This window comes from Pongo abelii, chromosome 3, assembly GCF_028885655.2.
Source record: "Pongo abelii isolate AG06213 chromosome 3, NHGRI_mPonAbe1-v2.0_pri, whole genome shotgun sequence".
Classification (NCBI taxonomy): Eukaryota; Metazoa; Chordata; class Mammalia; order Primates; family Hominidae; genus Pongo; species Pongo abelii.
The window spans coordinates 120,170,981-120,185,000 of record NC_071988.2 but is presented as its reverse complement, the minus strand read 5'-3'; the positions used below and the strand labels follow the sequence as shown (position 1 = coordinate 120,185,000).

At 41.1% G+C, this 14,020-nt stretch overlaps 1 protein-coding gene across 1 annotated transcript in view; it reads left to right on the top strand.

Annotated features, from left to right (window-relative positions):
* The first annotated feature begins 1,056 nt into the window (after nucleotides 1-1,056).
* Nucleotides 1,057-14,020, top strand: part of TSPAN5 (tetraspanin 5) — a 234,285-nt gene continuing 221,321 nt past the window's right edge. Inside the window, exon 1 of the mRNA XM_054554216.2 lies at nucleotides 1,057-1,248. Within this exon, the coding sequence (XP_054410191.1) occupies nucleotides 1,228-1,248 (21 nt within the window). The 5' untranslated portion in view covers nucleotides 1,057-1,227. The remainder of the gene's footprint in view (nucleotides 1,249-14,020) is intronic.

The following is a 14,020-nucleotide window of genomic DNA, read 5'->3' as shown; positions in this document are numbered from 1 at the left end:
ACGTCAATAACTATTCTTGTGTGTCATTTCCATCCTATACTAATCTTTATTCTCAAGACTATTTCAAAGGGGCTATGGGGCAAAGAGGAGTCAGGAGAGAGTGTGCCTGTGCCCTGACTTCTCCTAAACTTTTGGTTTAGGAGAGATGTGTGTGTGGATCGAGTGTGGAAGGGGATAACCAGGTAGAGAAACAGCACTGATATTTTGGCACCAGTTGGTGATATTACCATCTTCATTCAGTAGGTTTCTCTTTTTGTCCATGATATGGTTTGGCTCTGTATCTCCATCCAAATCCCAAATCTCATGTTTAATTGTCATTCCTATTGTTGGGGGAGGGACCTGGTGGGAGGTGATTGGATCATAGGAGTAGATTTCTCTCTTGTTCTCATGATAGTGGATAGTGAGTGAGTTCTCATGAGATCTGATAATTTAAAAGTGTGTGACACTTCCCCCTTCACTCTCTTCCTCCTGCTCCACCTAAGACATGCTTGCTTCCCCTCACCTTCCACCATGATCGTAAGTTTCATGAGGCCTCCCAGCTATGCTTCCTGTATAGCCTGCAGAACTGTGAGTCTATTAAACCTCTTTTCTCCATAAATTACCCAGTCTCTGGTAGTTCTTTATAGCAGTGTGAGAACAGACTAATATAGCCCATTTTTGGTTTATTACAAAAAAAAGTTTGTTGGGGTCATTTAATATACTGGGCTGCCTGGTTGATGTAGAGCAATGCAGAGGCTGCAAGGCACAGCCTAGGCCCTGAAGAAACATGAGAGCTGTGAGAGAGAGGGTTGCAGAGTGGATGTGGGTGGAAGGGATTCTAGTGGAAGAAAACTTGAAGGAAGAGTACTGGGGACTACAGCAGAAAGGAGAGTATAAGAAAGCAGCAGAAGGGGGGGGAGAGAGAAAGCTGGAGAGTAAGGTGGGACCATATCATGGGTCCAGGAGTTAGAATTTTCATGTCACAAATCCTATCATGAGGGGCATCAGAAAGCAACTATTACCTCACCATGCCACCTTGGCTGTCTCCATGGTGACGCTGGGCAAAGAGGCCAAGCAGAGGCTGCAGTAGCTTTTCAAGGGCAGTCAATTTCCATCTGCTGGGGCTTTATTCATCTCGACTTACCTGGAACTAAAGAAGGGTATAGAGCCTGGAATGTCTGAACCAATCGTTTTGAGCCTGCTTTGGAGATAAAGGACTATTTGATCATCTGGATTTGGAAGCCATCAATGGACAGGAACAACATGGAGGTGTGCACTCTGATGGGGATAAGAAATGGGGCATCATTCAAATATTCCCTAATTGGCCAGGCACGGTGGCTCACACCTGTAATCCCAGCACTTTGGGAGGTCAAGGCAGGTGGGTCACTTGAGCCCGGGATTAGAGATCAGCCTGGGCAGCAAGGCAAAACCCCAACTCTACAAAATTAGCTGAGCCTATAGTTCCAGTTACTCAAGAGGCTGAGGTGGGAGGATTGCTTGAGCCTGGGAGGTTGAGGCTGCAGTGAGCTATGATGGCGCCACTGCACTCAGGCACCTAGCCTGAGTGAGAGAGCAAGACCCTATCTCAAATAAATAAATAAATATGTTTCCTGGTTGAATGGCACAGGACTCTTCATAGAGGCATATGTGGCAGAGTGGAAGCTCTACTGATTTTATGTATCAAAATGAGTGTTTTTAACAATGAAAAAAAACATATCTACCTAGACTCTCCACCTTTGGCTAATAAGGAATTATCCCTATTTGGCTAAAGAAGGAATAAAGTTTGGAGAGGTTAAGCGACTTTCTCAAGGTCACACAGTTTCCACAGGCCCTTTTTGGCATGAAGCAGATCCCAGAGCCACCCCTTTAATACGTCTGTGTTCTGAAAGGGGAGTCAATGTGAGTTACGAAAGATTTTCATAATCTAGTTGACCAATGAACTTCATAAATAATGACAACTACAAATATTTTAGTATTTATTTTAATCTATTTTCACTCAGCTCAGGAAATAATAATTTAAATAGAGGATCTGCTTAGATTTTATTTATTCGTGAAGCAACCACTACGTAGAAAGCACAAGGCTAGGGCTCTTCAGTGAAGAATAAACAGTGCAAGCTTTCTCTTCTACCAGTCATTTTCATCCTAAAATGAGTTCTGTGCTCCATCAAGGTAATAAAGCCAATCCATTTTGACACTGAGTTATCCATTATCCAATGCAAAGCAAATTTTAATATAAGAAAAAACAATACATATCAGATGGCTCAGTGGCAAAAAGATAAATGTAGGAATCTGACTGTTAAGGATCCAAGTTCCATCACTTCCTAGCCACTTGGCTTTCAGCCAATTATTTAACCTTTAACCTCTCTACTTCCTTTTTTATAAACAGGCCATGATAATGGAAGGCTTCATAGCACTTTTTTTTTTTTTTGGAGATGGAGTCTTGCTCTGTCCCCCAGGCTGGAGTGCAGTGGTGCGATCTTGGCTCACTGCAAACTCGGCCTCCTGGGTTCAAGTGATTCCCCTGCCTCAGCCTCCTGAGTAGCTGGGACAACAAGCATGTGCCACCACACCCAGCTAATTTTTGTAGCTTTAGTAGAGACTAGGTTTCATCGTGTTGGCCAGGCTGGTCTCAAACTCCTGACCTCAAGTAATCCACCCGCCTTGGCCTCCCAAAGTGTTGGGATTATAGGCATGAGCCACCATGCCCAGCTGCATTTTGACAATATTGTATAAAACAACATACATAAAGCACTTAGCAATGTTCAGTCACCTAACAAGCACTTAATCAATATGTGTTCCCTTCTCCTCTCACTGTAAAACACAAGCTTCAAGTAATCTCTCTTTATTGTGATAGCACTTCTCTATAATCTTCCCCTTTGCAATCAATTACTAAAATGACCATATTAACTTTCTGAAGTTTTAGGTTATACTTTTTATCTTTTTTCACAGAATAATGGTTAACTTAATCTAAGCTACTTGCCTTTTATTCTACTAGTAGCTGCATGGCACATAGGCTGTAACTTAAAGAAATATAGAGTCTAATATTAAATGCTCATTTCATGTAGTATTCTTTTAAATGAATCAAATCCCCCAATTTGTTAGATTATTTTAAAACCAGCTAAGCAAACACATAGTCTTGGCACTCTATAGATTCCTGCTTAGATCACCTATCCTTGAACATATTAGAATTCAGATTTTTTAAGTTTCTGTTTCTAACTGTGGTTTCCTTCAAAACAATATTAAGTTCCTTCACATAAGGCACATACTACATAAATAAGTTACGCCCACTACTTGCAGAATGCTGCTCGTACAAGAACCACAAGAAACTGACCAGAAAAGATAACAAAATTTCTCTAACCCTTGGAACAAGCAATATTTGTGGCATAGAAAACGGGGGGCAAAGAAGGAAACAGAACTTAGTGAATCCATTCAAATCTCAGCCAAAGGAATTAGAAAACTGTAACCTTGATGGTACAAGCAAGATTTGCATTTATTTCTCAAATATCAGTAAAGGAAACCATGAACAGTGGGAGGGTTCCTTCTATTTTCCCAAATAGAGTTCTCTTTCCTTTGGAAATAGAAGGGATATAGGAAGGCCATCACGTGGCTTTACAAATAACAAACTGAATTACTTTACGGCCAGTTTTACTACCACGAAAATGAGAGTTTTTTTTCCCAAATGTGGCTAATGATGGGCGTGTTGGGCTAGGACAACTTAATTTCTAATTCCAGAACTAACACACATATGCTTGGTTTTCCTCATCCTGGCTTTTCTGTTGCTGCCATAAATTATGTTAATAGTACATTTTCTTCTTTGAGAGGAATAACAGAGTGACTGTTTATAGTTTGTTTTTTAATTATTTTGTTAGTTTTGATATATTTGACCAGAGAGGAATCTGCCAAACACAATAATATGTAAGCAAGTCAACATGCATCCTGAAGCTGGAAATTCCTTCAGGGTGAGGAACATTCTTGAAATTTTTTTCACATCCTTTAGGGCGGTAGCTAATGGATATGGGTGAGGTGTCCATAGACCACGGCATTCAAAAGAGATTCAGGGCTGGGAAGATGGCAAAGTAGGAAAGACCAGAAATCTATCTCCCTATCTACACAACAATTACACTGGAGGAATTTGTCTAGTAACTATTTTAGGTCTCTAGAGTATATTGAAGGCTTACGTATTACAGGAGAAGACATGGGTGGTAAATTGTAGTTAATTTTGGCAAATTTAAGTTCTCAGCACAATAGCAGCTACCCATCCTCTATCCCTAGCCCCATGGCAGGCAGCTGTGCATGTGTTCTTGAAGTAGTTTGCACACACTTTACAGGAGCCAGGATGGGCAAAAAGAACACTGTTCTCCAAATATCAGGCATCTGTGTAATGATTGCTGATTGCTACTTCTGATCACAGAGGGTCCCACAAAGAGGTAAGTGGCCATTGTTATTGTACCTCCCACCATTGTTGCAAGCCCCTCCAGCTCAAGCTGAAGTGACTCCAGAGGATTTAAAGGGCTGCCATCATTTTACCCACCCCTTTTATTTTTCTATTTTTCTCCTTTTGGGAGATAGACATTAAAGACTAGGACATTCAAAAGCAACTGTATACATGAGATAAATTAGAGAGTGATTGTGCTTGTCCAGGGAAAGGTTCAGACTTAGAAAAGATTTGAGAAGATCCTAAGTTTATACCTAAGGTTGATCCTTGGCACAGGGACAACAGTCTACAACAATAAAAGCAAACAAAAACAATCAAAAACAATAACACAAGATAGTGAACCCTGGAAAAAAGGAAGAACCACATTTCCAGAGCTACTATATTAATAGATTTGGATGCCCACTTTTCAACAAAAAACTACAAGGCATACAGAGAAACAAGAAAGTTTGGCTCATTCAAAAGAAATAAACTAACAAAAGTTATCCTTGATAAAGACTTAGACAAAACTTTAAAACATTGCCTTAAAGATGCTAAAAGTACTAAAAGAAGATTTAGAGAAAGTAAAAAAAAGTATGAACAAAACAAAAGTATCAATAAAGAGAAGAAATCTAAAAGGAAACCAAAAAGAAATTCCGCAGCTGAAAAGTACAATAAGTGAAGTGAAAAATTTACTAGTATGATTTGAAGGCAGATTTGAGTAGGCAGAGGAAAGAATCAGAAAACTTGAAGATAGAACAATTAAAATTATTAAGTCTGAGGGATAGAAAGAAACAAGATTTTGAAAAAAGTGAATAGAGCCTACAGGGCCTGTGGGATACTATCAAGCAGACAACCATAAGCATTTTAGAAGTCCCAGAAGGAGAAGGAAGAGAGAAAGGGGCAAAGAGAATATTTGATAAAATAATGGCTGAAAATTTCCAAATTTGATTAAAGACATAAATATCCAAGGAGACAAACAAACTCTAAGTAAGATAAACTCAAAGAGACTCACACTGAGACACACTATAATCCAACTTTTGAAAGACAAACACAGAAAATCTTGAAGGCAGCAAGAAAGAAGTGATTCATCACATACTCTGCTTCAGCTTCTCTTAAATGTCCCATAAACTGTAATAATCATTAGGGCAGAAGCAGGAAGAAAACTCATGATCTTAAGATTATTTTCTTTGTAACATGTGATGAATCAGACTTGCAAAATTCAAAGCATAAAAATTCCTAATGAATGCTAATTCTGTAGAAGATGTGAATATCACTCTCTTTCAAAAACAAAACTTTTTTTAGGTGTTCAGTTTGTGGCAGATTTTCCAAGTTTAGACTTGTGTTCTCATTCTTTATCACTATGTGGATAGAACCCAATTATTAGGTCATAAATACAGTGAGAATCTTATAACTATCAATGACATGAAACAAGTCATTTAATTCTTTGGGTCTGGGATGGTTAATTTCAGGTGTCAATTTGACTGGATTCAGGGACATGCAGATAACTGCTGGTGAAGCATTGTTTCTAGATATGTCTGTGAGGGCGTTCCAGAAGAGACTGGCATTTGAATAACTGGACTAGGAAGATCCCCCCTCTCCCAGTGCAGGCCTATACCATCCAGTTGACTGAGGGCCTGACAGAACAAAAAGGCAGAAGAAAGGCAAATTTGCTCACACTTTCTTCTGGAACTGGGACACCCATCTTCTCCTGCCCTTGGATATCAGAACTCCCAGGCCTTTGGACTCCAGGACTTGCATCAGATACTCCCCAATTTTCAAGCTGTCAGCTTAGGACTGAGAGTTACACTATTGGCTCCCCTGGTCCTCAGGCCCTTGGATTTGGACTGAGCCATGCTACCATCTTCCCTTGTTCTTCAGCTTGCAGACAGGATACTGTGGGACTTCTCAGCCTCCATAATCAAGTGAGTCAATTCCCGAAGTAAATCCCTTCTGGTATATCTATATCTCTGTCTGTCTATCTATCTGTTTATCTATCTATCTGTCTGTCTATCTATATTCTATTGGTTCTATTTCTTTAGAGAACTATGACTAATACAGGTTCTGAGTATTTTCACTTTTAAAACGAAGTTTGGTATAAGGCCACCTTCAAACCTATTCTCTACCCTTTCCCTTCTACTGAATGTTCTGTGGTCCTATGGCCTGCATCAACAGGTTTTCTTGCCCTCTGACTTCCAGTTGGGTTCAGCCAATGGGAGGCATCAGCAACAGAAGACCAGAAGAAGGTACACTTACTTGACCAGATACCTCCTTGTTAGCAGTAAATGCAACAGCAACATTTCTCTACCAAAGATCGCTGCATCTTGTACAACCACAGCTCTTCAAGTTCCAATGACCACTTCCTCCCCTTCCCCTCAAACAGTAGTAGTGGCTTCCTGCCTATCTTAACCTTATCTTCACCCTGACTGATACAGAAGATATGAGTTTAAGTAAACTCTAAAGTTTACCTTTTTGATATGTCCTAGAAAGGTATTCTCTGCTGGGAGATCATATTATTATAATGCTTAGCCAATAAATGATACTCTGAGGGAGCCAGCATGTATAAATGAGAGGACACTGGACTGGGAGGCAGGAGATCAACAGGGCTACTAAGTAGTTAGATAACTTTCTTCCTGATATGGTTTGGCTGTGTCCGCACCCAAATCTCATCTTGAATTGTAGTTCCCATAATCCCCAGGTGTCATGAGAAGGACCTGGTGTGTAATTGAATCATGGGTGTATTAGTCCATTTTCACACTGCTGATAAAGACATACCTGAGATTGGGCAATTTACAAAAGAAAGAGGTTTAATTGGACTTACAGTTCCACATGGCTGGAGAAGCCTCACAATCATGGTGGAAGGCAAGGAGAAGCAAGTCGCATCTTACATGGATGGGCAGCAGGCAAAGACAGAATGAGGAAGACACAAAAGCAGAAACCCCTTATAAAGCCATCAGCTCTCATGTGATTTATTCACTACCACAAGAACAGTGTGGGTGAAACTTCTGCCGTGATTAAATTATCTCCAACTGGGTCCCTCGCACAACACATCGAAATTATGGGAGTACAATTCAAGATGAGATTTGGGTGGGGACACAGAGCCAAACCATATCATTCCACCCCTTACCCCTCTCAAATCTCATGTCCTTACATTTCAAAACAAATCATGCCCTCCCAATAGTCCCCCAAAGTCTTAACTTATTTCAGCATTAACTCAAAAGGCCACAGTCCAACATCTTATCTGAGACAAGGCAAGTCTCTTCTGCCTATGAGTCTGTAAAATCGAAAGTAAGGTAGTTATTTCCTAAATACAATGGAGATACAGACATTGTGTAAATACAACAGTTCCAAATTGGAGAGATTGGCCAAAACAAAGGGGTTACAGGGCCCATGCAAGTCCAAAATTCAATCTGACAATCAAATTTTAAAGCTCCAAAATGATCTCCTTTGACTCCAGGTCTTACATCCAGGTCACGTTGATGCAAGAGGTGGGTTCCCATGGTCTTGGGCAGCTCCATCTTTGTGGCTTTGCAGGGTACAGCTTCCCCACCCAAGCTGCTTTCATGGGCTGGAATTGAGTGTCTGCAGCTTTCCCAGGGACATGGTGCAGCTGTAGATGGATCTACCATTCTGGAGTCTGGAGGACGGTGGTCCTCTTCTCACAGATCCACTAGGTGGTGCCCCTGTAGGGACTCTGTGTGGGAGCTCCAACCCTACATTTCCCTTCCGCACTGCCGTAGCAGAGGTTCTCCATGAGAGTCCCATCCCTGTGGTAAACTTCTGCCTGGACATCCAGGCATTTCTATACATCCTCTGAAATCTAGGTGGAGGTTCCCAAACCTCAATTCTTGACTTTTGTGCACCCACAGGCTCAACACCATGTGGAAGCTGACAATGCTTGTGGCTTGCACCCTCTGAAGGTCCAAGGTCTATGTTGGCCCCTTTCAGCCATGGCTAGAGTGGCTAGGACACAGGGAACCAAGTGTCTAGACTGCATACAGCCCAGGAATCCTGGGTCTTGCACATAAAACCATTTTTTCCTTCTATACCTCTGGGTCTGTGATGGGAGAGACTGCCACAGAAGTCTCTGACATGCCCTGGAGACATTTTCTCCGTTGTCTCAGTGATTAACATTTGGCTCCTCGTTACTTATGCAAATATCTGCAGGCAGCTTGAATTTTTCCTCAGAAAATGGGATTTTCTTTTCTATCACATGCTCAGGCTGCAAGTTTTCCAAACTTTTATACTCTGCTTCCCTTTTAAAACTGAATGCCTTTAACAGTACCCAAGTCACCTCTTGAATGCTTTGCTGCTTAGAAATGTCTTCTGCCAAATACCCTAAATCATCTCTCTCAAGTTTAAAGTTTCACAAATCTCTAGGGCAGGGGCAAAATGCCACCAGTCTTTTTGCTAAAATGTAAGTAACAAGAGTCACCTTTGCTCCAGTTCCCAACAAGTTCTTCATCTCCGTTTGAGACCACCTCAGCCTGGATTTCATTGTCCATATCATCAGTATTTTTTGTCAAAGCCCTTAAATAAGTCTCTGGGAAGTTCCAAACTTTCCCACATTTTCCTGTCTTCTTCCAAGCCCTCCAAACTGTTCTGACTTCTGCCTGTTACCCAGTTCCAAAATTGCTTCCACATTTTTGGGTATCTTTTCAGCAATGCCCCACTCTACTGGTACCAATTTACTGTATTCATCGATTTTCATGCTGTCAATAAAGACATATCTGAGACTGGGCAATTTACAAAAGAAAGGATTAATTAGACGTACAGTTCCACATGGCTGGGAAAGCCTCACAATCATGGCAGAAGGCAGGGAGGAGCAAGTCTCATTTTACATGGATGGCAGCAGGCAAACACAGAGTGAGGAAGACGCAAAAGAGGAAACCCCTGAAGAAACCATCAGATCTCATGAGACCTATTCACTACCTGAGAACAGTATGGGGGAAACTTCCCCATGATTAAGTTATCTCCCACCAGGTCCCTCCCACAACACATGGGAATTATGCAAGTAAAATTCAAGATGAGATTTGGGTGGGGACACAATGGGGGTGATTTCCTCCATGCTATTCTTGTGATAGTAAGTTCTCATGAGATATGAGATAGGTTTTATAAGAGGATTCCCCCTTCACTGTGCACTCATTCTCTATCCTGCTGCCATGTGAGAAAGGATATGTTTGCTTCTCCTTCTTCCATGATTGTAAGTTTCCTGAGGCCTCCCCAACCATGCTGAACTATGAGACAATTAAACCTCTTTTCTTTGTAAATTACCCAGTCTCAGGCAGTTCTTTATAGCAGTGTGAGAATGGACTAATACACTTCCTTTCTTTCTTTTAAAACTGTGGTAAAATACACATAACATAAAATTTACCATTTTAACCATTTTCAAGTATATAGTTCAGTGGTAATAAGTATTTCATACCATCACCACCATCTATATAATTTTTTCATTTTACAAAACTAAAACTCTGTACCCGTTAAACAATAACTCTTCATTCTCCCTCTCTTCAGCTCCTGGGAACCACTGTTCTACTTTCTGTCTTTATAAATTTTCCTACTGTAGGTACCTCAGGTAAGTGGAATGACATATTATTGCTTTTATGCAACTGGCTTATTTCACTTAGCATAATGTCCTCTAGGTTCATCCTTGAGGGTGTGTCAGAATTTCCTTCTTTTTAAGGCAAAATAGTATTGCATTGTATGCATATATCGCATTTTGCTTACCCAATCATCTGTTGATGGATACTGGGTTGCTTCCACTTTTTGTCTATTTTGAATAATGCTGCTATAAACATGGGGGTACAAATAGATTTTCAAGACCCTAGCTTCAATTCTTTTAGATATATACCAAAAAGTGGAATTTCTAGATTATACGGTAATTCTATTTTTAATTCTTTGATGAACCACCATATTGTTTTCCACAGCAGCTGCACCATTTTACTTTCCCACCAGCAGGGTTCCAATGTCTCTACATCCTCACCAACGCTTGTTATTTTCTGTTTTTTAAATGGTAAACATCCTATAGGTAAACAACTTTCAACAAAGTTGTTTTGTTTAACACCTATTCCTCCATTCATGGAATGAGGCTCTGGGAATACAAGAAACAGACCCTGCTTTAGTGGAACAGACAAAAACAACAAAAGAGAAATAAAATATTTACAAATCATGATAAATGCTATGAAGGAAATAAGGAGATGAGGCTGATGATAATGGGAACTACTTTGAAAACCTTTTATGAAGCCACATTTAGATAAATGGAATGAAAAGATTGTAGAAATGGGCAGTCTTTGCCATGGGGCAAAGAACATGCAAGGCCTTGGGGCTAGAAAGAGCTGGGATGTTCCAACTGCAGAGAGAACAACAGTGGGACTGGAAAGAGTGTAGCAGGAGGGTATAAGGATGGAGAGAAAGGCAGGGGCCTCGGTGTTCAGGGCCTTATGAGCCATTTTTCAGATCTGGGGTTTATTCAATGTTCTGTAGGAAGTCAGTGAAGAGTTTTATTTGGGAGAATGGCATGTTCTGAACTCTGGACTAAACACAGACCTTTTAAGCCTCGGTTTAGTAAGTGTCTTCTCAAGAGCTCCTTTGCAGCTTCAAGTCTGCAGATCAGAAGTTCAGCAAGGCTTCAAAGGTTCCTAGAAGCCTTGTTGCACAGTGGTTAAGAACTCATGCTCTGAGGTCAGGCATACTTGGATTCAAATCCCAGCTCTACTGCCTACTAGATATGTGACTTTGAGCAAGTCACCCAAGCCCTCAGATTTTCAGTTTCTTCCACAGGAAAATGAGAGAATACTGGTGCTTTCCTTACCAAACTGGTTAAGCATAAAATGAGAAAATGTATACAAATTCCTTAACATGGTGCCTAGTGCACACTAAAGTCTAAAAACCTTCAGCCATTATGATTACCAGAGCAGCAAGGGATGCTGAAGGCATTGGCATTGTGGCATAGACAACATAGTTTAAAGGAAAATGTATGGATTTTGGAGTTAAAAAACTCATATTCATTCATTCATTCAGCAAGCTTTTACTAAGGGCCTATTATGTCCCTACTTCTAAGAAAACATGAGAACACTGTCCTGGCTTTCAAGAAGCAACAACACAAACACATCTAATTATAATACAGTGTGCTAAGTGCAATGGGAGATGTATGGATAGGGTATCATAAGTGCAAAGAGAAGGGGCACCCAACCAAGACTGGGGATAGGGAGTTAGGGAAGGTCCCTAAAGCAAGTGACAACTGAGCCAAGTTTTATAGGATAAATTGTGTGTGAAGTGAAGGGCATCTACACAGAGAGGACCACATGAGCTCCGGCATGGAGGCAAGCAGCAGCAGAGTGTCAGGGGAACAAGAGGTAAATAGAGGAGGAGGCTAGTATGTTAAGTGTTGTGAGCCAGCTAAGCGGCTGAGGAGGGATAGGCAGGTCTCAGATCAGAGAGGCCTTTTATAATAGGCTAAAGAACTTGGAGTTTACCCTGTAGGCAATGGTTAACTATTAGAACATTTCTAGCAGCAGAACACCGTGTCCAGATTTGAGTTTTACATGGTTCGTTCTGTTACATAGGAAATCGGTGTAACTGGGGAAAAAGTGAAAGAAAGGAGAACAGGTAGGAGGCAACTGCAGTGAACGAGTCAAGAAAGAGACAGTGTGAATCTGAATTAGGACATTGGACATAAGGATGGAGGAGATGAGGCAGATTTTTAAGTATTTTTAGAAGAGCAAATTGGCAGGACACAATGAGTTATCAGATGTAGAAGTGCTAAGAAACAGAGAGGAGTCAGGGATGACTACAAGCTATTGACTTGGGTGCCTGGCTGGATGGCACACACAGAAACTAGAAGGCGAGTTTGAAGTGGATGCTGTGCTGCTCTGCTTCAAGACAGAAGCCATCATTTCCCCAGCCTCCAGGAAGGATGGTTGCTGATGGCTCACAGCTGAGCCCTCTGTAGCCCAGGGGAGCTGCTTTGCTCAAGGTTATACTCCCTTGACAGGGGCAGCCCACATTCAATGGCTGGTTGATGTAGGGGCACAAAAGCCAGGCTCCTTTCCTTAATTCAGGAAAACTGATAGGCCATTCCAGCCCCAGAGCTCCAAGGCAGGAGCTGATAAATGGTGTCCCATTGATAAATGTCTTGTATACAGATACATGCTTCAGAGTGTTTCTTAGAGGACCAGACCTTAGATGGGAAGACATTCCAGTTTTGGGTGAATTGAGCTGGATATATCTGTAAGACTTCCAGGTTGAGGTATCCAGCTGGCTTTTAGATACCTAAACCTTAAGCTCCAGGGAGAACTATGATCTGGAAATACAAGATTTGGGAGTTATCAGCACACCAATAGTATTTGTCTATAATCCTTTACCTGTAGTTTCCAAATTCAAAAGAAAATCTAAAAAGCAAAAGTTTTTAAAAAACTTATTTGGTGGCAAAGCCTGATCAGATTTGAGCCCCTTTGACTGCAAAATATGACCTGAACACATAAGAGGACTATTTGCAGCCCCTTTGAAAAATCCTACTTAGTGTGAATATTTCTGTGTTTTGCTACAGAAATATCCATTTGTTTAACTATGGGTGCTGTCCCAAACTCTACTGGCACCAGTATGTAATTTTTACTATATGTTATATTACCTTTCCAAAATCTAAAAATCCTAAACTCTGAAGCCATCTGGCTCCAAGAGTTTCTGATAAAATATCTGTAATTGGGAGCATGAAAAAGAATAAGATTACCTAGGGAGAAAGTGTAGACAAAATGCAAGCAATAGAGAGATAACAGCAGCATTTTGGACTAGACACAGGAAGGGTGACCAATCAAAGACAGAGAAGGAATATTCATAAAGTATAGCCAATCAGGAGAGTGCAGAATGCTGGAGGCCTAGAGAACAGAGAGCTTTAAGGAAGGGGATGATCCATGGACTCAAGTACAGCAGGGGTCTAAGAGGTTGGAAGTAGAACTTATCCTCCAGAGTTGGCAATTGGTGGTTGATGGATGATCATGGTGAGAGTAGTTCTGAGGAAAAGTGACAACAGAATGCAATACACTCCAATGCAGTGGATTCTGAAGTGAATGGGAAATGAGGCGAGAGATTATGTAGTTGTTAGATGGAGAAGGGTATGTTGTTGTAGCCTGAAGAAAGCCTTGGGTGTGTTTATAGGGAGAGAGGGAGAAGCAAAGAACGAGAGGCTGAAGATAAAGCAGAAAGTGAGGCAGGCTAAAGAGATAAGATCCAGGGGGAGGCAGAGATAACTCAGGAGTGCATGAGGTTGGGATCCAAGTACAGATGGGGATGTTGGGGGCTGGTCTTGACCTGGAGGAGGAACTCCTTATCTTCTAAGATTGGGAGAAAAGGGATCAGAAAGGGATTAGATAGAGAAAATGGATAGGTAGTGTAAATCAAGTATCTGAGATAGATCTCAATCAGTTTAGAGGTTTATTTTGCCAAGGTGAAGAACCATAGCCCATGACACAGCCTCCAGAGGTCCTGAGAACATGTGCCCAAGGTGGTTGGGCTGCGACTTGGTTATATACATTTTTGTGAGACAGAAAGTTACAGGCAAAGACATAAATCAATATATTTAAGGTATACATTGGTTTGACTTGGAAAGGTGGGACATCTAGAAGTGGGGGCTTC